The sequence below is a fragment of the Salmo salar genome, chromosome 10 (assembly GCF_965601325.2).
Source record: "Salmo salar chromosome 10, fSalSal1, whole genome shotgun sequence".
NCBI classification, from domain to species: domain Eukaryota; kingdom Metazoa; phylum Chordata; class Actinopteri; order Salmoniformes; family Salmonidae; genus Salmo; species Salmo salar.
The window spans coordinates 124,233,907-124,259,649 of record NC_138300.1 but is presented as its reverse complement, the minus strand read 5'-3'; the positions used below and the strand labels follow the sequence as shown (position 1 = coordinate 124,259,649).

The following is a 25,743-nucleotide window of genomic DNA, read 5'->3' as shown; positions in this document are numbered from 1 at the left end:
ACCTTTTACAATCTCCATCAGATGACACTCCTAGGACATTATGTTAGACAATACATGCATTTTTAGTTCTATCAAGTTCATATTTATATCCAAAAACAGCGTTTTACTATGGCATTGATGTTGAGGAAATCGTTTCCCTCCAATAACCGGCAGTCAAGTCAGCACCACAAATTAAATAATTAAAGTTAGAAAACATTGGTAAAATATTATATTGTCATTTAAAGAATTATAGATTTACATCTCTTGAACGCAATCAACTTGCCAGATTTAAAAATAACCTTACTGGGAAATCACACTTTGCAATAATCTGAGCACTGCGCCCAGAAAAATATGCTTTGCTATACAGACAAACGGCCATGTTGGAGAGATCTAAAATCGAAAATACTATGTAAATAATCCATTACCTTTGATTCTCTTCATCAGATGTCACTTCCCGATATCCCAGGTCCATAACGAATGTAGTTTTGTTCAAAAAAGCTCATCATTTATATCCAAAAAGATCCGTGTTGTTAGCACATGATCTAAGCCAGCCGGACTTCTCGTCATGAACGAGGGGAAAAAATATATTTACGTTCGTTCAAACATGTCAAACGTTGTATAGCATAAATCATTAGTGCCTTTTTTAACCAGAACATGAATAATATTCAAGGTGGACGAATGCATTCTCTTTTATAACGTATTGGAACGAGGGTACCCAACATGAACTCGCGCGCCAGAGTCTAATCGGCCATCACCGTTCCATGGCTCTTGTTCGGTCAGATCTCACAGTAAAAGACTCAAAACACTTTGTAAAGGCTGGTGACATCTAGTGGAAGCAATAGGAAGTGCCAAAACATTAATCAACCCCTGTGTGTTTCAATGGCATAGGCTTAAAGGTAATTCAACACATCAGGTATCCACTTCCTGTCAGAAAATGTCTCAGGGTTTTGCCTGCCAAATGAGTTCTGTTATACTCACAGACACCATTCAATTTAGAAACTTTAGGGTGTTTTCTATCCATATATAATAAGTATATGCATATTCTAGTTACTGGGTAGGATTAGTAACCAGATTAAATCGGGTACGTTTTTTTATCCAGCCGTGAAAATACTGCCCCCTAGCCCCAACAGGTTTTAATGAGGGAAATAAGTATTTGACCCCTCTGCAAAACATGACTTAGTACTTGGTGGCAAAACCCTTGTTAGCAATCACAGAGGTCAGACGTTTCTTGTAGTTGGCCACCAGGTTTGCACACATCTCAGGAGGGATATTGTCCCACTCCTCTTTGCAGATCTTCTCCAAGTCATTAAGGTTTCGACGCTGACGTTTGGCAACCTGAACCTTCAGCTCCCTCCACAGATTTTCTATGGGATTAAGTATCACTGTTCTATCTGAAGTATCACTACTCTGTTCTATCTGAAGTAGAAATACTCTGTTTTTTAAGTGTCATTGCTCTATCTAATGACTGATATATAAAATGTAGAAATGTAGAAACTTGTGCTTGATTATCTTATTAAAAATGCAACTTTCAAAAACCTATGCCCCTTGTTTGGCTTACTGTAGAAGTGCTTGTACTTCGTCTGGCAAAGTTTAGTTTGAATGTTGGCCGTCAGTCAGTGAAGCATTACATTATGATACACACTGAGTGTACAAAACATTATCAACACCTGCCCACTACTCTGTTCTATCTGAAGTATCACTACACTGTTGAACTTTAAGTATCACTGTTCTATCTGAAGTATCACTACTCTGTTATATCTGAAGTATCACTACTCTGTTCTATTTTAAGTATCACCGCTCTATCTAAAGTATCAATACTCTGTTCTGTTTTAAATATCACTGCTCTATCTGAAGTATCACTACTCTGTTCTATCTGAAGATTCACTACTCTGTTTAATCTGACGTATCACTACTCTATTCTATCTGAAGTATCACTACTCTATTCTATCTGAAGTATCTCTACTCTATTCTATCTGAAGTATCTCTACTCTATTCTATCTGAAGTATCACTACTCTGTTATATCTGAAGTATCACTACTCTGTTATATCTGAAGTATCACTACTCTGTTATATCTGAAGTATCACTACTCTGTTATATCTGAAGTATCACTACTCTGTTATATCTGAAGTATCACTACTCTGTTATATCTGAAGTATCACTACTCTATCTGAAGTATCACTACTCTGTTATATCTGAATTATCACTACTCTATTCTATCTGAAGTATCTCTACTCTATTCTATCTGAAGTATCACTACTCTATTCTATCTGAAGTATCACTACTCTGTTATATCTGAAGTATCACTACTCTGTTATATCTGAAGTATCACTACTCTGTTATATCTGAAGTATCACTACTCTGTTATATCTGAAGTATCACTACTCTATCTGAATTATCACTACTCTGTCCTATCCGGATTGTCATTACTCTGTTCTATCCGAAGTATCATTACGCTTTTCTATCTGAAGTATCACTACTCTATCTGAAATATCACTACTGTGTTCTAACACAACAGACATCCTGTTAGTACAAGTATAGCTCTGAAATATGTCAGTGAATTATAATTGAGCTGAGCTTGTCACCTCATCTTCTACTGTGTAGTGTGTTCACCAAAAGCTGATGATGGATTGTAAATAAGTTCCTAAGTCAATATTTGGTCATGTCTTGTTAATGCTTCATTAGCGAACTGAGTACTTAGAAATGATTGAGTGGTGGTGTTGTACACTGAGTGTACAAAACATTCCTAATATTTAGTTGCATGCCACCCTTTTGCTTTCAGAACAGCCTCAGATCGTCGGGGTACGGACTCTACAAGGAGTCGAAAGCGTTCCACAGGGATGCTGGCCCATGTCGACCCCAATGCTTCCCACAGTTGTGTCAAGTTGGCTGGATGTCCTTTGGGTGGTGGACCATTCTTGATACTCAAGGGAAAATGTTGAGTGTGAAAAACCCAGCAGCGTTGCAGTTCTTGACTCAAACCGGTGCTCCTGGCACCTACTACCATATCCCGTTCAAAGGCACTTAAATCTTTTGTCTTGCCCATTCATCCTCTGAAAGACACACATACACAATCCATGTCTCAATTGTCTCAAGACTTAAAAATCCTTCTTTAACCCGTCTCCTTCCCTTCATCTACACTGATGGAAGAGGATTTAACAGGTGACATCAATCAGGGATCATAGCTTTCATCAGGAGTCTTAATGTTATGTACACTCATTGTATAGGGAATGAAGAGCACTTTAGGGACGTACCCTACATATCAGGAATATCGATAGTTACCCAGGGATAATTATGATTAATACCTTTACACAATGTCAATTACAGTAAAGGTAATCCTACCTCTGACAGACAGACAAACAGAACAATGCTAACACCTAAAGTTTGATCAGTTCCCTCCTTAGATACAGAATCAACTATCCCAGCATCATCAAGGTTCTTCCTTGAGTGTAGTAGTTTAAAAGGAGGCAACTGGTGACTCACAGTATCAGTAGGAACAGGAAGAGTACCTGTTCAGGTGGACCAGGAGGACTCGTTAGAAGAACCATGATGGCACTGCAATGGGTGAAGCCGTGGATCGCTCTCGTCTTCGGACTATCTGCTGCACATTCTGAGACTGGTAAGAAAAGACAAGACAAGATATGATGAAATACAATTTAACATCACTTTTGGATAACCCATGTAGCATAGTCTTGTGGCCAGTTGGTAGGTGTTTGCAACGCCATCATGGTGTGTGCAACGCCAGGGTTGTGGGTTCGATTCCCACAGGGGCCAGTACAAAAAAAATAAAAAAATGCATGAAATGAAATGTATGCATTCACTACTGTAAATTGCTCTGGATAAAAGCGTCTGCTGAATGACTAAAATGTAAAAAAAAATGTATAGTTTAGGAACTATAGAGGAGCTGGATTAGAAGCAAAATAAGACTTGTTCCCTGTCTATTTCCAGTTATGATTCCAGATATGACTTCCATTGGGAGTCTATATGATTCCAAACTGCAAATCTTATCAGGTAATTTGTTGTTGTTGAATATATTTCACCAAATACTCAAATATCTATATTCTACTGTACTGTTATACTATACATCTTATATTCAGACATGGATGGTGCAACTATACTGTACATTTCCCCCCATGCAGCAGGAGTGAGTCCCACTCATAACGGGCAGGTCTGCAGCACATGGGGTAACTACCACTACAAAACCTACGATGGAGACTTCTTCCAGCTGCCCTACACCTGTAACTACGTGCTGTCGTCATTGTGTAAGAGCAGCAGTGGCTACGAGGCCTTTAACATTCAGCTGCAGCGCGGGGAGGTAGATGGGCTGCCCACCATCACTAAGGTATTCCTTTGTGATCAGTCTTTTAATTATTTTTAAATTTCACTATTGATTAATTGTTTTTAAATTGCACTATTGATTAATTGTGTTTAATGCTCTATGATCTTAATGTAAGGTGACCTTGAGGGTCCTGAAAGGCGTCTGTCAAATAAAATGTCCTACCGTTATTATTATTATTAAGGTTTCTTTGAAGCTGGATGGAACCTTCGTGGAGCTGGCCAACGGTAACGTCAGCGTCAACGGATTAAAGTGAGTTCCCAGTCTAGTCAACAATGGATCTCAGATGTGTAAAACCATTGGCTCTTAGATGTGTAAAATATATAGTAATACAGGAAGTAAATGATACGGGGGTTTGTTATCACTTAACTACATACAATGGGATTCATTTTATTCAGAGATCCATCTTTTTTTGTTTCGTTCAATTGCATTTATCAAATGTAGGGGTAAAAAAAGAAAGGAATGTATTTTATTTTTCACTTCACTTGCATTCAGTTGCTACTTTTGTACGAAGACTTGAGGTAAAATTCACGAGTTAAAAAAAATGGATGCAGTGCTGCATCATCATTTAACTCATCTTGAGATCAACTTTTTGCTGTTTTAACATAATCGTACATAATGTCAGTTTCAACGGGCAACAGTGAGTTCATCAGCGATCTAAAAGCATTCAGAGGTAAAACTCCCATTCTGAAGTTTAGTTGATGTGCATTTACAGATGAAAGTTATCAAGCTGAAATTCCATTTGATGAAATCCTACTGTATACAGACATGTTTACCTAGTACAGTCTCAATAGGGGAGGAAGAAAAATACAAAGAAAATACTTTAAAGGACAATTTCGACCCTCGTTGAAATACCGACTCTCCTCTCTGATGAACACTTTATTGTTTGTCCCCCTAGGGTCACCATACCATTTGGTCAGTTTAACATCTTCATTGAGAGGACTGTTTCCTATGTGAAGATCACAGCCAAGCTGGGGTTAGTCGTCATGTGGAATGAAGATGATTCCCTCTGGGTATGTGTTCAGTATGCTTACTCATCTCCATACGTCTTCTGTTACACTACAGTGATATGTGGTTGTTTCACCTGCTTTGGTTCAATACACTGATTGTAAATCGCTCTGGATGAGAGTGTCTGCTAAATGTCAAATGTAAATGTGATGCTTTGGTGCAATATTCTGGTCCTGATGAAAACGGTCTGTAGTTAGCTAGTGACTGTTGGGAACATCAGTGTTAGAGGAACTGTTGGGATAAGAGTGGGAACATCAGTGTTAGAGGAACTGTTGGGATAAGAGTGGGAACATCAGTGTTAGAGGAACTGTTGGGATAAGAGTGGGAACAGAGTGTTAACCACTGATGGGACAGGACAGACCAATAATCAATCTACCTCCTGGGTTATATTTCTGCACGGTGACATACAACATTCTTACATTAAAAGTTGTTTTATTCAGTCTAACGATCATACCAACAGTTGTGGTCTCTTTAGTAAGGCCACAGATTGGCAGGTAAAGTGATATTAGAATAGGCTTTGCTCCAATCAAGGATGTGGACCAATGTATTTCCTCCAACAACCCATCATCTAGGCTTCAGTGAAAAAAACTCAGAAAATTGTTGTCCTAAATGGCACCCTATTCCCTTTATAGTGCACTACTTTGGATTAGGGCACATAAGGCTCTTGTTGAAAGTCGTGTACTATATAGGGAATAGTGTGCCATTTGGTGGGGACAGTATGGAAGAACGTATTATTTTAATCAGTTCACAGAGTGTGATTAGATCAGAAAGTCACGATATTGTCTCAATATCTATTGACATTGCAGTGAGTAAATACTGTATGTATCATCGTTCCCCTTCGTGTGTACGTAAATAATCCCAGTGTACTCAAACATCCTAACCTCAGACTAAAACTAATTTGCATAGCAGACAGACCAGTTTCCAGACAACTCACATTCAATTTAATGAGGAAAACATCATGAATATGATGCTTCATTTATTATTATTCTAAATGCACGCAGGAAAATACAAAACAACATGATGAGAGTTTAAAAGGTTTTAACAACATGATGAGAGTTTAAAAGGTTTTAACAACATGTTGAGAGTTTAAAAGGTTTTAACAACATGATGAGAGTTTAAAAGGTTTTAACAACATGATGAGAGTTTAAAAGGTTTTAACAACGTGATGAGAGTTTAAAAGGTTTTAACAACATGATGAGAGTTTAAAAGGTTTTAACAACATGATGAGAGTTTAAAAGGTTTTAACAACATGATGAGAGTTTAAAAGGTTTTAACAACATGATGAGAGTTTAAAAGGTTTTAACAACATGTTGAGAGTTTAAAAGGTTTTAACAGCATGATGAGAGTTTAAAAGGTTTTAACAACATGATGAGAGTTTAAAAGGTTTTAACAACATGATGAGAGTTTAAAAGGTTTTAACAACATGATGAGAGTTTAAAAGGTTTTAACAACATGTTGAGAGTTTAAAAGGTTTTAACAGCATGATGAGAGTTTAAAAGGTTTTAACAACATGATGAGAGTTTAAAAGGTTTTAACAACATGATGAGAGTTTAAAAGGTTTTAACAACATGATGAGAGTTTAAAAGGTTTTAACAACATGATGAGAGTTTAAAAGGTTTTAACAACGTGTTGAGAGTTTAAAAGGTTTTAACAACATGTTGAGAGTTTAAAAGGTTTTAACAGCATGATGAGAGTTTAAAAGGTTTTAACAACATGATGAGAGTTTAAAAGGTTTTAACAACATGATGAGAGTTTAAAAGGTTTTAACAACATGATGAGAGTTTAAAAGGTTTTAACAACATGATGAGAGTTTAAAAGGTTTTAACAACGTGTTGAGAGTTTAAAAGGTTTTAAAGGGAAGAGTGCATGTGCAGGAGAGGTAAAAACAGAGGGGATTGTAAGACACCTCCTCCTTTCAGATGTTTATAGAACACAAACCAACAAAAAATAGAATCCTGATTATTAAAAGAATAAACAAATAGTTGGGAAGATTCATACAGTGAATGTATTTGGTATTGATGTTCAGATCCTATCCATTTCATGTCAGACCAGAATAAAACTACAGTGAAACAGGTTTCCTATTGTAGACATATTGTAGACGTGATCCCTAATCCACATAATTCACTTTAATGAATAACCACTTGGGTATACAATACATGAAACATTGAATAATATTAGCAAAGTCCTGGGCACACTTTTGTATTTGTTTTAGGTAGCTTAATGCTCTGTATTGATCCTATCTGTACATACCTAACCTGAAACACAGTGCCTGTTTTGTGCTCACATTCCACTCCTTGTACTCAGCATCATATGCCAAACATAGGTATATCAAATCAAATTCTACTGGTCGCATACACATATTAAAAATATGTTATTGCGGAAGTAGCGAAATGCTTGTAACACAGGTACAAGGAGTGGAATGTTAGCATAAACAGACTGGTACCCAGGCTAGAACAAGGAGTGAAATGTTACCATAAACAGACTGGTACCCAGGCTAGAACAAGGAGTGGAATGTTAGCATAAAGAGACTGGTACCCAGGCTAGAACAAGGAGTGAAATGTTACCATAAACAGACTGGTACCCAGGCTAGAACAAGGAGTGGAATGTTAGCATAAACAGACTGGTACCCAGGCTAGAACAAGGAGTGAAATGTTAGCATAAACAGACTGGTACCCAGGCTAGAACAAGGAGTGGAATGTTAGCATAAAGAGACTAGTACCCAGGCTAGAACAAGGAGTGGAATGTTAGCATAAACACACTGGTACCCAGGCTAGAACAAGGAGTGGAATGTTAGCATAAACACACTGGTACCCAGGCTAGAACAGATGAAGCATTTGAAATGTCAGTACATATGAACTGCTGTAGGTGCATGTACAGCTAGCTGTATGTGAAATGTCAATATATATGAACTGCTGTCAGGGCATGGCCAGCTAGCTGTATGTGAAATGTACATATTTGCGATGCATTAACCCTCAGACATCTTCCATTGGTTTTATAGGTGGAGCTGGACTCAAAGTTCCAGAGTGTGATTAGATCAGAAGTCACGATATTGTCTCAATATCTATTGACATTGCAGTGAGTAAATACTGTATGTATCATCGTTCCCCTTCGTGTGTACGTAAATAATCCCAGTGTACTCAAACATCCTAACCTCAGACTAAAACTAATTTGCAAAGCAGACAGACCAGTTTCCAGACAACTCACATTCAATTTAATGAGGAAAACATCATGAATATGATGCTTCATTTATTATTATTCTAAATGCACGCAAGAAAATACAAAACAACATGATGAGAGTTTAAAAGGTTTTAACAACATGATGAGAGTTTAAAAGGTTTTAATAACATGATGAGAGTTTAAAAGGTTTTAACAACATGTTGAGAGTTTAAAAGGTTTTAACAGCATGATGAGAGTTTAAAAGGTTTTAACAACATGATGAGAGTTTAAAAGGTTTTAACAACATGATGAGAGTTTAAAAGGTTTTAACAACATGATGAGAGTTTAAAAGGTTTTAACAACATGATGAGAGTTTAAAAGGTTTTAACAACATGATGAGAGTTTAAAAGGTTTTAACAACATGATGAGAGTTTAAAAGGTTTTAACAACATGTTGAGAGTTTAAAAGGTTTTAAAGGGAAGAGTGCATGTGCAGGAGAGGTAAAAAACAGAGTGGATTGTAAGACACCTCCTCCTTTCAGATGTTTATAGAACACAAACCAACAAAAAATAGAATCCTGATTATTAAAACGGAGAAACAAATAGTTGGGAAGATTCATACAGTGAATGTATTTGGTATTGTTGTTCAGATCCTATCCATTTCATGTCAGACCCGAATAAAACTACAGTGAAACAGGTTTCCTATTGTAGACATATTGTAGACGTGATCCCTAATCCACATAATTCACTTTAATGAATAACCACTTGGGTATACAATACATGAAACATTGAATAATATTAGCAAAGTCCTGGGCACACTTTTGTATTTGTTTTAGGTAGCTTAATGCTCTGTATTGATCCTATCTGTACATACCTAACCTGAAACACAGTGCCTGTTTTGTGCTCACATTCCACTCCTTGTACTCAGCATCATATGCCAAACATAGGTATATCAAATCAAATTCTACTGGTCACATACACATATTAAAAATATGGTATTGCGGAAGTAGCGAAATGCTTGTAACACAGGTACAAGGAGTGGAATGTTAGCATAAACTGACTGGTACCCAGGCTAGAACAAGGAGTGGAATGTTAGCATAAACAGACTGGTACCCAGGCTAGAACAAGGAGTGGAATGTTAGCATAAACAGACTGGTACCCAGGCTAGAACAAGGAGTGGAATGTTAGCATAAACACACTGGTACTCAGGCTAGAACAAGGAGTGGAATGTTAGCATAAACAGACTGGTACCCAGGCTAGAACAAGGAGTGGAATGTTAGCATAAAGAGACTGGTACCCAGGCTAGAACAAGGAGTGGAATGTTAGCATAAACACACTGGTACCCAGGCTAGAACAGATGAAGCATTTGAAATGTCAGTACATATGAACTGCTGTAGGTGCATGTACAGCTAGCTGTATGTGAAATGTCAATATATATGAACTGTTGTTGGCGCTTCAATAGCTAAATGTATGTGAAATGTCAATATATATGAACTGCTGTCAGGGCATGGCCAGCTAGCTGTATGTGAAATGTCAATATATATGAACTGCTGTCAGGGCATGGCCAGCTAGCTGTATGTGAAATGTCAATATATATGAACTGCTGTCAGGGCATGGCCAGCTAGCTGTATGTGAAATGTACATATTTGCGATGCATTAACCCTCAGACATCTTCCATTGGTTTTATAGGTGGAGCTGGATTCAAAGTTCCAGAGTGTGATTAGATCAGAAGTCACGATATTGTCTCAATATCTATTGACATTGTAGTGAGTAAATACTGTATGTATCATCGTTCCCCTTCGTGTGTACGTAAATAATCCCAGTGTACTCAAACATCCTAACCTCAGACTAAAACTAAATTGCATAGCAGACAGACCAGTTTCCAGACAACTCACATTCAATTTAATGAGGAAAACATCATGAATATGATGCTTCATTTATTATTATTCTAAATGCACGCAAGAAAATACAAAACAACATGATGAGAGTTTAAAAGGTTTTAACAACATGATGAGAGTTTAAAAGGTTTTAACAACATGATGAGAGTTTAAAAGGTTTTAACAACATGATGAGAGTTTAAAAGGTTTTAACAACATGATGAGAGTTTAAAAGGTTTTAACAACATGTTGAGAGTTTAAAAGTTTTTAATAACATGATGAGAGTTTAAAAGGTTTTAAAGGGAAGAGTGCATGTGCAGGAGAGGTAAAAACAGAGGGGATTGTAAGACACCTCCTCCTTTCAGATGTTTATAGAACACAAACCAACAAAAAATAGAATCCTGATTATTAAAACGGAGAAACAAATAGTTGGGAAGATTCATACAGTGAATGTATTGGGTATTGTTGTTCAGATCCTATCCATTTCATGTCAGACCAGAATAAAACTACAGTGAAACAGGTTTCCTATTGTAGACATATTGTAGACGTGATCCCTAATCCACATAATTCACTTTAATGAATAACCACTTGGGTATACAATACATGAAACATTGAATAATATTAGCAAAGTCCTGGGCACACTTTTGTATTTGTTTTAGGTAGCTTAATGCTCTGTATTGATCCTATCTGTACATACCTAACCTGAAACACAGTGCCTGTTTTGTGCTCACATTCCACTCCTTGTACTCAGCATCATATGCCAAACATAGGTATATCAAATCAAATTCTACTGGTCGCATACACATATTAAAAATATGTTATTGCGGAAGTAGCGAAATGCTTGTAACACAGGTACAAGGAGTGGAATGTTAGCATAAACAGACTGGTACCCAGGCTAGAACAAGGAGTGGAATGTTAGCATAAACAGACTGGTACCCAGGCTAGAACAAGGAGTGAAATGTTAGCATAAACAGACTGGTACCCAGGCTAGAACAAGGAGTGGAATGTTAGCATAAACAGACTGGTACCCAGGCTAGAACAAGGAGTGGAATGTTAGCATAAACACACTGGTACCCAGGCTAGAACAAGGAGTGGAATGTTAGCATAAACAGACTGGTACCCAGGCTAGAACAAGGAGTGGAATGTTAGCATAAACAGACTGGTACCCAGGCTAGAACAAGGAGTGGAATGTTAGCATAAACAGACTGGTACCCAGGCTAGAACAAGGAGTGGAATTCTAGCATAAACAGACTGGTACCCAGGCTAGAACAAGGAGTGGAATGTTAGCATAAACAGACTAGTACCCAGGCTAGAACAAGGAGTGGAATGTTAGCATAAACACACTGGTACCCAGGCTAGAACAAGGAGTGGAATGTTAGCATAAACAGACTGGTACCCAGGCTAGAACAAGGAGTGGAATGTTAGCATAAAGAGACTGGTACCCAGGCTAGAACAAGGAGTGGAATGTTAGCATAAACAGACTGGTACCCAGGCTAGAACAAGGAGTGGAATGTTAGCATAAACAGACTGGTACCCAGGCTAGAACAAGGAGTGGAATGTTAGCATAAACAGACTGGTACCCAGGCTAGAACAAGGAGTGGAATTCTAGCATAAACAGACTGGTACCCAGGCTAGAACAAGGAGTGGAATGTTAGCATAAAGAGACTGGTACCCAGGCTAGAACAAGGAGTGGAATGTTAGCATAAACAGACTAGTACCCAGGGTGGAACAGTTGATGCATGTGAAATGTCAGTACATATGAACTGCTGTAGCTGCATGGCCAGCTAGCTGTATGTGAAATCTACATATTTGCGTTGCATTAACCCTCAGTTATCTTCCATTGGTTTTATAGGTGGAGCTGGACTCAAAGTTCCAGAATCAGACTTGTGGGCTGTGTGGAGACTTCAACGGAGTCCAGATTTACGACGAGTTCATTAGTAATGGTAAACAAAATCACCAAATGTCTTAGAGGGGCGGATTACGCTCCTGTTCTGCTTATGAGTGTATAGGTTCAATCTATGGGTTAGGAAGGGGTTATAAAGTATTTTTCAAGGTACCATTTTAAGAAAGGGTTATCAAAAACACAAAACACATGATGACAGAGACTATTTGTTAGGGGAAATAAACAGGTAAGATAAAACTATGTTTATTTTCCTACAGGTGATCATCTGAAGACAATCGACTATGGTGATATTTGGAAGATGAATGGCCCAACAGAGACCTGTACAGAAATCCCTGGTCACACTGAGCAGTGTGAAGACCAGGTATTTACAAGTCTAGAGCTGAGCTGAACATTTAAGATTTCTAATTCATTACATTTAAACATGACTGTTAGTTTAAAATATCAATATCAACATCATCATGGCTGACATTTGATCAGTTCATAATCCCTCTATGTTGCCTCTAGTAATTCTTCTTCTTCTTCATCCTTTCAGACCGAACTTTGTGAGCAGCTTCTCACCAGTCTTGCCTTCAGTAGCTGTAAGGACCTGATTGCCACAGACTCCTTCATCAAGGCCTGTGCAGAAGACATGTGTCACTGTGGCAACAGCAGCAGCAGTTCCTGCGCCTGCCCCACCATGTCAGAGTACTCCCGCCAGTGTGCTCACGCAGGGGGGAAACCCCAAGAGTGGAAGACCGACCAGTTCTGCAGTAAGGGAATCTTTTTTGCATATCCTTTTTGTTTTCATTTTGGATTGTTTGTTTGTATTTCTCTGTTGGTAGTTTTGATGTGGGAGGGGAAAAAAATCCTCAGCCAGAGCTTTGTTGTAACTCAAAGTAAACACTTTTGACATGCAATAATGCTTTGCCTTAGGTAATCTATAGTGTCTTCTTCTTTGACATGCTAGTATTTACATTTATGTGACTGAAAACTGAGGAGCAAATCCACATTTTCACTTAGTCTTCCAATGATTTCAATAGAAGAATATGTGAAAATGTGAACTAATGAAGACTCAGAAACAGATTTGTGACCAGGGTTATTTGTCTGTGTTGAGCAGTGAAGACGTGTCCTTTAAGCATGCAGTACCAGGAGTGTGGTAGTCCCTGCACTGATACCTGCTCCAACCCAAAGAGGAACCAGCATTGTGAGGAACACTGCACCGACGGATGCTTCTGCCCTGCTGGTACATGCACTCATTTACTGAATACAACATCATATGTCAGCTATGTAACTATTTTAAAGTAGCTGAGTACAACATTAAATGTCAGCTATGTAACTATTTTAAAGTAGCTAAATACAACATCACATGTCAGCTATGTAACTATTTTAAAGTAGCTGAATACAACATCATATGTCAGCTATGTAACTATTTTAAAGTAGCTGAGTACAACAGTTTCGAGTAAAGTCCAAAGTAATAATGCGTAAGTCCCAAGTAAAGTTCCACAGCTCATGTCGAGTAAAGTCACAAGTCCCTGTGATTTCTGTGAATCTGATTGGTCAAGACACAGAACAAAACGCACAGAACCTGCAGCACTCTGATTTAAAATACCAGACAGGTTTACATGCGCAAGATGACAAATCGAGTCATACAGCTCAAGTCCAAGTTAAATTACGAGTCATACAGCTCAAGTCCAAGTTAAGTCACGAGTCATAGATGCTCAAGTCCAAGTTAAGTCACGAGTCATAGATGCTCAAGTCCAAGTTAAGTCACGAGTCATTAAGTTGAAGTCTAGTGTCAAGTGTTTTACTTTTTGTCAAGTCTCAAATTGCAAAAACTTGGGACTATAGAGTCCAAGTCACACGTCCCTGTATTTTAAACCAAGAAGACCGAATAAAACCTCATGTCAGTTATGTGCATAGCTGCGGGAAGTAGGGGTGCTGAGTGTCCTGCAGCACCCCTTAAAAAATCATAATAATAAAAACAATATATATAAAAAATGTACACTGGGCCTTTAATAGTCTTTAATAGTTTAATAGTTAGTGTCAGTTATGGGATCAGGTGACTAAATGTTTTGAATGTCATTTATGGGATCAGTTGACTAAATGTAATGTATTGAATCTAATTTACGGCATCAGTTAACTAAATGTAATGTATTTAATCTAATTTACAGCATCAGTTGACTAAATGTAATGTATTTCATGTAATTTACGGGATCAGTTAACTAAATGTAATGTATTTAATATAATTTACAGCATCAGTTGACTAAATGTAATGTATTTAATCTAATTTACGGCATCAGTTGACCAAATGTAATGTATTTAATCTAATTTACGGCATCAGTTGACTAAATGCATTGAATGTAATTTACGGGATCAGTTGACTAAATGCATTGAATGTCATTCTCGTAGGAACTGTGTTTGATGACATCACTCATAAAGGCTGTGTAGCTGTGAACCAGTGCTTTTGTCTCCACAACGGACAATCTTACCAACCTGGACAATCATTCTCAAGAACATGCCATGAATGGTAAGAGCTGCATTGCGTTTATATACACTGAATTATTGTGTGTGTTGAGGCGGATGTGTTGAGACGGATGTGTTGAGCTGGATGTGTTGAGGCTAAACTGGATGTGTTGAGCTGGATGTGTTGAGGCTAAACTGGATGTGTTGAGGCTAAACTGGATGTGTTGAGCCGGGTGTGTTGAGCTGGATGTGTTGAGGCTAAACTGGATGTGTTGAGCTGGATGTGTTGAGCTGGATGTGTTGAGGCTAAACTGGATGTGTTGAGCTGGATGTGTTGAGGCTAAACTGGATGTGTTGAGGCTAAACTGGATGTGTTGAGGCGGATGTGTTGAGCTGGATGTGTTGAGCTGGATGTGTTGAGGCTAAACTGGATGTGTTGAGGCTAAACTGGATATGTTGATCCGGATGTGTTGAGCCGGATGTGTTGAGGCTAAACTGGATGTGTTGAGCCGGATGTGTTGAGGCTAAACTGACTGTCTCTCTCTGTTAGTACCTGTATCCAAGGCCAGTGGAGTTGTGTGGATCTAGATTGCCCAGCTACCTGCTCCATAGTGGGAGGTTCCCACATCACCACCTACGATGGGAAAGCCTACACCTTCCATGGAGACTGCTCATATGTCCTGTCCAAGGTAGGGATCTAACCTGCTGTATGGAGTGATATTAATGCCAACTGAAAATATTGAATAACAATGTGATGTCTTCCATTGTGGCTCAGTTGGTAGAGCACGGTGTCTGCAAAGCCATTATGGTGTGTGCAATGCCAGGTTTGTGGGTTCGATTCCCACGGGGGGGGCCAGTACAAAGAAAATGCATGAAAAGAAATGTATGCATTCACTACTGTAAGTCGCTCTGGATAAGAGCGTCTGCTAAATGACAAAAATGTAAATGTGATTTTTTTTCAAGCAAATTCACAGTGATTCAATTCAGATTCCATGTCAGTTGGCAGTAATATGACTCCATCCTGACATGTTCTGTATGTTTAGTAGATTTAACTCCTAACTCGCTAGCGAACATGTACTGGCCCACGAACGGGCCACATCAAGCATAGGTTGCGGCTGACAGCTGGCAGTCACTTGCATTGGAGGTGCTTATAGATACCATTGCTATCACTATCCATATTAATCTCATAAATAACATCAGACTTTTCAATCAAGTTGAATCATAATGTACAGTGGCCTTCAGAAGGTATTCACACCCCTTGAAATGTTCCACATTTTGTTGTGCCTGAATTAAAAGTGTATTAAATAGTGATTTTCTTTTTGGGGGGGGGGGGTCACTGGCCTACACACAATATTCCATAATGTCAAAGTCAAATTCTTCTTTTCAAAATTGAACTAATTTATTTAAAAGAAAGATCTGAAATGTTGAATCAATAAGTATTCAACCACTTTATGGCAGCCGAAATAAATTCAGGAGTAAACATGTGCTTAACAAGTCACATAATAAGTGTCATGGACTCACTCTGTGTCCAACAATAGTGTTTAACTTGATTTTTGAACAACTACCTCATCTCTGTACCCCACACATACAATTATCTGTAAGGTCCCTCAGTCCAGCAGTCAAACACAGATTCAACCACAAAGACCAGGGAAGTTTTCCAATGCCTCGCAAAGAAGGGCACCTATTGGTAGATGGGTAAAAATTAAAAAGCAGACATTGAATATCCCTTTAAGCATGGTGAAGTTATTAATTACACTTTGGATGGTGTATTAAAACACCCAGTCACTACAAAGATACAGGCGTCCTTCCTAACTGAGTTGCCAGAGAGGAAGGAAACCACTCAGGGATTTCACCATGAAGCAAAAGGTTACTTTGAAACAGTTACAGAGTTTAATGGCTGTGATAGGAGAAAATTGAGGATGGATCAACCACCTTGTAGTTACACCACAATACTAAACTAATTGACAAGTGAAAATAAGGAATCCTGTACAGAATAAAAACATTCCAAAACATGCATCCTGTTTGCAAGAAGGCACTAAAGTAATACTGCAAAAAAATGTGGCAAAGCAATTAACTATTTCTTCTGAATACAAAGTGTTATGTTTGGGGCAAATCCAATACAACACATTACTGCGTACCACTCTCCATATTTTCAAGCTTTGTGGTGGCTGCATCATGTTATGGCTGCATCATGTTATGGGGATGCTTGTAATCATTAAGGACTGTGGAGTTTTTCAGGATAAACGGTCAACAGAATGGAGCTAAGCACAGCAACAATCCTAGAGGAAAACCTGGTTCAGTCTGCTTTCCATCAGACACTGGGAGAGAAATTCAGCTGGATGATGACCTAAAACACACAGCCAAGTATACACTGGAGTTGCTTACCAAGATGACATTGAATGTTCCTGAGTGGCCTAGTTACAGTTTTAACTTAAATCAGTTTTAAAATCTATGACAAGACTTGAAAATGGCTGTCTATCAGTGATCAACATCCAACTTGACAGAGCTTGAAGAATGTACAAAAATAAATAATTGCAAATATTGTTCAATCCAGGTGTGCAAATCTCTTAGAAACTTATCCAGAAACACTCACAGCTGTAATCGCTGCCAAAGGTGATTCTAACATGTATTGACTCAGGGGATGAATACTAACGTAAATAAGAAATTTCTGTATTTCATTTTCAATAAATTAGCAAACGTTTTTAAAAACATGTTTTCACGTTGTCATTATTGTGTGAAAAAAAACAATATTTAATACATTTTAAATTTAGGCTGTAACACGACAAAATGTGGAATAAGTCAAGGGGTGTGAATACTTCCTGAAGGAACTGTAATTCCCTAGAACCAAAACTAGGCAAGTAGTAAGTAGTGTGTTACAAAAAATTAGTTCCCTTAACTTTACTGTCATACCTTAACTTTCCTATCATACCATAACTTAACTGTCATACCTTGTACCAATTGTCCCCAGCAAACCAACAAGACTGCTTTCACAGTCCTGGGTGACATAGTGAAATGTGGGAAGACGGACATTGAGACCTGCCTAAGATCTGTAACCCTGGTGACTCCAGAGTCCATGGTAAGTTAGCCTTTCTGCAGTGACACACCCACCTGATAGTGTCATATTAAAATATATCAACATCAAACCATGTTGTATATGTTCAGGGGAAAAAAGCTCAATATTGAGACTTCTGCTGCTGTCAGTGACTCGTATCACCACTTCAGGGTTGGAGTAAATTCCATTTAAATTCCAGTCAATTCAGGCAGTCCACTGAAATTCCAATTCCAATGCTCTTCATTGTTTTTTCAGTGAGGAACATTTGGAATTGGAATTAGGTTTACTCTCTGAATTGACTGGAATTGACTCCAACCCTGTTCCACACTTCTTATCATCTGGGGAGTCGCTTTTACTCAAGTTGTAATTTGTCACTTGCAGATGATCGTCATCGAGGCCAGTGGAAAGGTCTTTGTCAACAAGATGTTTTCTCAGTTGCCGCTTTTCATGGGTGAGTGACTGATTGATGGCTGCTTGAGAAAAGAGATACAGAAATGTGATATCTGTCTATTTTTTTGTAGTCATTAATCAGTATAAACGTATGTTTGAAACCCTTCCCGTGCAGTACGTACCGTACCAGAAGTTGTCTCTTTTTATCGTCTTTCTTTCCTTGTCTAGCAGCATGTAACACCATAAGCATCCCACAATAGGGAAGTGGGAGCTAAAAGTTCATGGTAAACCAGATTGTGACTAGAACTTGTGTATATTTTCCACAGCGGATGTAAAGATCTTTCAGCCCTCTACGTTCTACATCGTTGTGCATACCTCTTATGGGCTCCGACTAGAGGTGCAGATAACACCTATAATGCAGGTCTACATCGTAGCTAGCAGTTCACACAAAGAAAAAACCCAGGGTATGTTTCTCTCTGTTCATTTAACGTCTTTGTGAAAAGATAAGCGTCTTTGAAAAGCGCTATATGAATCTCATGCATTATTATTATTATTATTATTATTGCTCCTAATCTCAGCTCGTTACCTGTATAAAAGACACCTGGCAGCCAGAAATCTTTCTGATTGAGAGGGGGTGAAATACTTATTTCCCTCATTAAAATGCAAATCATTTTATAACATTTTTGACATGTGTTTTTCTGGATTTTTTTCGTTGTTATTCTGTCTCTCACTGTTCAAATAAACCTACCATTAAAATTATAGACTTATCATTTCTTTGTCAGTTGGCAAACGTACAAAATCAGCAGGGGATCAAATACTTTTTTCCCTCACTGTATAAAAGCTGATTGGTTATCAAATTATTGTTATTGTTACATGTGTCACTATACCAGTTGTTTGAGTGGTTCGGTCAAACCTCACCTGAAACAATTATTAATAAACTAATGATACTTGATGCATTGCATCTTCAGTCAATGTTACTTCAAACCCCCTGTTATAATGTTTTGTACATCTTATCCAGGTCTTTGCGGAGACTTTAACAGCGTCCAAGCTGACGACTTCAGAACCATCAATGGACTGGTGGAAGGAACAGCTGTAACATTCGCCGACACGTGGAAGAACAAAGCAAGCTGTCCTGATGTGGCACAGAGCTTTGAGATCCCATGCAGTCTGAGTGTAGAGAACGGTACTCCTTCAACCTTTTTAAACACTAACATATGTCTAATGCAGTGGGTTTCAAACTAGGGGTCACGACCCCATGTGATGTCACTTTATATGAAAATGGGGTCACGGGAGAATTTCCAAAATACAATAAAATATATACACTGAACAAAATATAAACGCAACATGTAAAGTGTTGGTCCCATGCTTCATGAGCTGAAATAAAAGATCCCAGACATTTTCCTGACGCACAAAAAGCTTATTTCGCTCAAATTTTGTGCACAATTTTATTTGCATCCCTGTTAGTGAGCATTTCTCCTTTGCCAAGATAATCCATCTGTCTGACAGGTGTGGCAGATCAAGAAGCTGATTGAACAGCATGAGAATTACACAGGTGCACCTTGTGCTGGGGTCAAACAAATTGCACTCTACAATGTGAGGTTTTGAGGGAGTGTACAATTGGCATGCTGACTACAGGAATGTCCACCAGAGCTGTTGTCAGAGAATTGAATGTTCATTTCTCTACCATAAGCCACCTTCAACATCATTTTAGAGAATTTGGCAATACATCCATCAGACCTCACAACCGCAGAAGACAATCAGAAATACTGTTCATGTTTTTCAATTGACTGCCATCATTTCCCCAAATAAAAAGGTTAACACTGACTGTTAATTACATATTTTTTTCACATGGTTGCCGTCGCGAGAATTTTCTAAATGTGGTCGTGGGCCAAAAAAGTTTGGGAACCCCTGGTCTAATGAAACAATACCCAAACTCGCTTCAGCCCATCTTGAACAAAAAGGGAATCGGGTGCTCGACTGAGGGACTTGATAATACCAAAACTATTCCTTACTAGTAGTAGAAAAAGTATCACTCTGTGCATAGACCTGAGTTTATTTTCTAACCTCTTGGGGCTATGTGGGACGCTAGCGTGCCACTCGTGGTGCACCCTATCAACAGCAGGTGCATTTCAAGAGCGGCAAATTTGAAACCAAATAAATGTCAAAATTCAAATTTTTCAAACATACAACTATCTTACACCCTTTGAAAGATAAACATCTCCTTAATCTAACCACGTTGTCCGATTTCAAAAAGGTTTTACGGCGAAAGCATAAAGTTAGATTATGTTAGGAGAGTACATTGACAATAGCTGTGTGTAATGTTTTGTCAATTCAAAGACAGGCGTCACCAAAACCATAAAACCAGCTAAAATGATGCACTAACCTTTGACAATCTCCATCAGATGACACTCCTAGGACATTATGTTAGACAATGCATGCATTTTTTGTTCTATCAAGTTCATATTTATATCCAAAAACAGCGTTTTACTATGGCGTTGATGTTCAGGAAATCGTTTCCCTTCAATAACCGGCAGGCAAGTCAGCACCACAAATTAAATAATTAAAATTAGAAAACATTTGTAAAATATTATATTGTCATTTAAAGAATTATAGATTTACATCTCTTGAACGCAATCGACTTGCCAGATTTAAAAATAACCTTACTGGGAAATCACACTTTGCAATAATCTGAGCACTGCGCCCAGAAAAATACGCTTTGCGAGGGTACCCAACATGACCTCGCGCGCCAGAGTCTAATCGGCCATCACCGTTCCAAGGCTCTTGTTCGGTCAGATCTCATAGTAAAGACTCAAAACACTTTGTAAAGGCTGGTGACATCTAGTGGAAGCAATAGGAAGTGCCAAAACATTAATCAGCCCCTGTGTGTTTCAATGGCATAGGCTTAAAGGTAATTCAACACATCAGGTATCCACTTCCTGTCAGAAAATGTCTCAGGGTTTTGCCTGCCAAATGAGTTCTGTTATACTCACAGACACCATTCAAACAGTTTTAGAAAGTTTAGGGTGTTTTCTATCCATATATAATAAGTATATGCATATTGTAGTTACTGGGTAGGATTAGTAACCAGATTAAATCGGGTACGTTTTTTTATCCAGCCGTGAAAATACTGCCCCCTAGCCCCAACAGGCTAATTAACCATTTAAATTGTTTCATTATGTTTCGGCATAGAGAGCCTTTATCAGAGCCTTGGAATACTTCTTGGGGCTTACACTTACATATGTCTACTGAGATGCCGAGATAAAAACTCTTTGTACTTTGTGAAATGTTGCTAAAATCTCATATGTTTTACAGAGAGATATGCCAAGCACTGGTGCTCGATGATGTCAGATCGTGCAGGAATATTTTCCCAATGCCACACTGAGATCAACCCAAATTACTACAAGGAAGTAAGTGTGATGATGTTAATTAGTCAATTGCTCTTTAATTACAGAGTTATCCCAAAAGCTCTAAGAATATATATTTAAACAATTATTTAAGAAGTTCTATATCAAAATGATATAATATTAATTTTATTTATCTCAAAACATCTAATCAGATTTGTATGATACTATTGTCCTGTGCTTGTGTGTGATTTCAGAAAACAGTAGTTTTCTTCATTAACACATCTCATAACTGAACCTTCTTCTTCTGTTTCTTCTTCTCTCCCTATAGATCTGCCAATATGACAGCTGTAACTGTGAGAGGAGTGAGGAGTGCATGTGTGCTGCGGTCTCCTCCTACGTCCATGCATGTGCTGCTGCAGGCGTCCTGCTCAGTGGATGGAGAAACACCACCTGTGGTAAGATAAACATCAGATACTGAATATATTTATTTATTTATTAATTAAAGAAGGGTTTCCCCTTCTATTAACCCACAGTCTCCAGGGTTTACCCTCCTATTAACCCACGGTGTCCAGGGTTTCCCCTCCTATTAACCCACGGTCTCCAGGGTTTCCCCTCCTATTAACCCACGGTGTCCAGGGTTTCCCCTCCTATTAACCCACGGTGTCCAGGGTTTACCCTCCTATTAACCCACGGTGTCCAGGGTTTACCCTCCTATTAACCCACGGTGTCCAGGGTTTACCCTCCTATTTACCCACGGTGTCCAGGGTTTACCTTCCTATTAACCCACGGTGTCCAGGGTTTACCCTCCTATTAACCCACGGTGTCCAGGGTTTACCCTCCTATTAACCCACGGTGTCCAGGGTTTACCCTCCTATTTACCCATGGTGTCCAGGGTTTACCCTCCTATTTACCCACGGTGTCCAGGGTTTACCTTCCTATTAACCCACGGTGTCCAGGGTTTACCCTCCTATTAACCCACGGTGTCCATGGTTTACCCTCTTATTTAAAAACAAAATACCCCAAAACATGTAATTAAATGTTGAATCACCATACTGTTTTCCACAGGGAAGTACTCCTCTAGCTGCCCTGACACGATGGTCTATGACTACACCATGACCAGCTGTGACCGGACCTGTCGTTCACTGAGCCAGCCAGACTTTACCTGCCAGGTGCATTTACATGGACATCTCATTTCTATTAATATAATTTATTTAATATTATTATTGTTATTATTATTCATTTTATTAATGTCTTGTTGTCGTTTTCTTGTTGTTGCTGTTTTGTTGTTGTTGTGTATGTTGTTGTTGTCTTGTTGTTGCTGTTGTTGTTGTCTTGTATCTTCTTGTTGTTGTGGATGTTGTTGTTGTTGGAGGCAAGCCCAAAGTAATTTCCCATCATGGATAAAACATTTTTTATTTAATTGAACAGTTAGACCATGTGTCTGTGGACGGCTGTGGCTGTGCCGAGGGAACCTACCTGAACGACCAGGGAGAGTGTGTCCCTGCCTCACGCTGCTCCTGCTACCATGGAGGCACAGTAGTACCCCCTGGAGAGGTCACCAGTATCTATGGGGTTACTTGGTGAGGACTTGGTTGGCATGTGAAAGAAAGTCTCTGAAACTCTGATGGTTTTCTATGTTGTGGGTCTACTAAAATATTTAGAAATCGAATGTCTTCTTCTGAAGTCTTGGTTTACTGCAAGAGGCTTGTTAAACCATGCTTAACCCCCTCCTCTTTACCCCTCTTAACCACCCAGCTCATGCAGACAAGGGAAATTAAGCTGTGCTGGAGAACCAAAACAATTATGTGAGTACTCTGAAATTCAGAACACATCTTTATTTTGCTAAATACAGCAAATCACTTCACCACTAAGACTCTGTACTTTAGTCACTACTAACCTATAAAGCCTACTTTTGTTCCCTACAGCCTGTGAAGAACCAATGGGTTTCTTCAACTGTTCAAGTGCAGGGCCCGGAGCCAAGGGCTCAGAGTGTCAGAAGAGCTGTCAAACACTAGACAGTCACTGTGTAAGTCTACAATGGAACATGCCTTACAACATGTTAAAAACATGCCTTACAACACGTTAAAAACATGCCTTACAACACGTTAATAAAAACATGCCTTACAACACGTTATTTTATTTATTTTATTTGTATTTTTATTTCACCTTTTATTTAACCAGGTAGGTAAGTTGAGAACAAGTTCTCATTTACAACTGCGACCTGGCCAAGATAAAGCAAAGCAGTTCGACACATACAACAACACAGAGTTACACATGGTGTAAAACAAAAATACAGTCAATAACACCGTAGAAAAATAAGTCTATATACAATGTGAGCAAATGAGGTGAGATAAGGGAGGTAAAGGCAAAAAAAGGCCATGGTGGCGAAGTAAATACAATATAGCAAGTAAAACACTGGAATGGTAGATTTGCAGTGGAAGAATGTGCAAAGTAGAAATATAAATAATGAGGTGCAAAGGAGCAAAATAAATAAATAAATACAGTAGGGGAAGAGGTAGTTGTTTGAGCTAAATTATAGATGGGCTATGTACAGGTGTAGTAATCTGTGAGCTGCTCTGACAGCTGGTGCTTCAAGCTAGTGAGGGAGATAAGTGTTTCCAGTTTCAGAGATTTTTGTAGTTCGTTCCAGTCATTGGCAGCAGAGAACTGGAAGGAGAGGCGGCCAAAGGAGGAATTGGCTTTGGGGGTGACCAGAGAGATATACAGGTGGGTGCTGCAGGTGGGTGCTGCTATGGTGACCAGCAAGCTGAGATAAGGGGGGACTTTACCTAGCAGGGTTGTGTAGATGACCTGGAGCCAGTGGGTTTGGCGACGAGTATGAAGCGAGGGCCAGCCAACGAGAGCGTACAGGTCGCAGTGGTGGGTAGTATATGGGGCTTTGGTGACAAAACGGATGGCACTGTGATAGACTGCATCCAATTTATTGAGTAGGGTATTGGAGGCTATTTTGTAAATGACATTTAAGAGCAGTTGGAGGCCACGGAAGGACAGTTGTATGGCATTGAAGCTCGTCTGGAGGGTTTACACAGTGTCCAAAGAAGGGCCAGAAGTATACGGAATGGTGTCGTCTGCGTAGAGGTGGATCAGATACTCACCAGCAGCAAGAGCGACATCATTGATGTATACAGAGAAGAGAGTCGGCCCAAGAATTGAACCCTGTGGCACCCCCATAGAGACTGCCAGAGGCCCGGACAACAGGCCATCCGATTTGACAAACTGAACTCTATCAGAGAAGTAGTTGGTGAACCAGGCGAGGCAATCATTTGAGAAACCAAGGCTATTGAGTCTGCCGATGAGGATGTGGTGATTGACAGAGTCGAAAGCCTTGGCCAGGTCAATGAATACGACTGCACAGTATTGTTCCTTATCGATGGCGGTTAAGATATCATTTAGGACCTTGAGCGTGGCTGAGGTGCACCCATGACCAGCTCTGAAACCAGATTGCATAGCGGAGAAGGTGCGGTGGGATTCGAAATGGTCGGTAATCTGTTTGTTGACTTGGCTTTCAAAGACCTTAGAAAGGCAGGGTAGGATAGATATAGGTCTGTAGCAGTTTGGGTCAAGAGTGTCCCCCCCTTTGAAGAGGGGGATGACCGCAGCTGCTTTCCAATCTTTGGGAATCTCAGACGACACGAAAGAGAAGTTGAACAGGCTAGTAACTCAAAATAATCTCCCACAAACACAGGTGGGAAAAACAAATACTTAACCTCTTGGGGCTAGGTGGGACGCTAGCGTGCCACCCGTGGTGCACTCCATCAACAGCAGGTGCATTTCAAGAGCGGCAAATTTGAATCCAAATAAATGTCAAAATTCAAATTTTTCAAAAATACAACTATGTTACACCATTTGAAAGATAAACATCTCCTTAATCTAACCACGTTTTACGATTTCAAAAAGGTTTTACGGCGAAAGCATAAATTTATAGTATGTTAGGACAGTACATTTACAAGAGTTGTGTGTAATGTTTTGTCAAGTCAAAGACAGGGTCACCAAAACCATAAAACCAGCTAAAATGATGCACTAACCTTTTACAATCTCCATCAGATGACACTCCTAGGACATTATGTTAGACAATGCATGCATTTTTAGTTCTATCAAGTTCATATTTATATACAAAAACAGCGTTTTACTATGGCATTGATGTTGAGGAAATCGTTTCCCTCCAATAACCGGCAGTCAAGTCAGCGTCAGAAATTAAATAATTAAAATTAGAAAACATTGGTAAAATATTATATTGT

At 39.0% G+C, this 25,743-nt stretch overlaps 1 protein-coding gene across 1 annotated transcript in view; it reads left to right on the top strand.

Annotated features, from left to right (window-relative positions):
* Positions 1–3,930: 3,930 nt before the first annotated feature.
* The window catches only part of LOC145858565 (mucin-5AC-like), a 41,809-nt gene continuing 19,996 nt past the window's right edge, over positions 3,931–25,743 (top strand). Inside the window, exons 1-18 of the mRNA XM_082956649.1 lie at positions 3,931–3,988; positions 4,117–4,319; positions 4,498–4,565; positions 5,212–5,326; positions 12,206–12,296; positions 12,514–12,617; positions 12,789–12,952; positions 15,249–15,387; positions 17,667–17,774; positions 18,132–18,201; positions 18,467–18,604; positions 19,159–19,323; positions 21,453–21,547; positions 21,813–21,939; positions 22,550–22,653; positions 22,913–23,064; positions 23,240–23,289; positions 23,410–23,510. Coding sequence (XP_082812775.1) covers positions 3,940–3,988; positions 4,117–4,319; positions 4,498–4,565; positions 5,212–5,326; positions 12,206–12,296; positions 12,514–12,617; positions 12,789–12,952; positions 15,249–15,387; positions 17,667–17,774; positions 18,132–18,201; positions 18,467–18,604; positions 19,159–19,323; positions 21,453–21,547; positions 21,813–21,939; positions 22,550–22,653; positions 22,913–23,064; positions 23,240–23,289; positions 23,410–23,510 — 2,043 coding nt within the window. The 5' untranslated portion in view covers positions 3,931–3,939. The remainder of the gene's footprint in view (positions 3,989–4,116; positions 4,320–4,497; positions 4,566–5,211; positions 5,327–12,205; positions 12,297–12,513; positions 12,618–12,788; positions 12,953–15,248; positions 15,388–17,666; positions 17,775–18,131; positions 18,202–18,466; positions 18,605–19,158; positions 19,324–21,452; positions 21,548–21,812; positions 21,940–22,549; positions 22,654–22,912; positions 23,065–23,239; positions 23,290–23,409; positions 23,511–25,743) is intronic.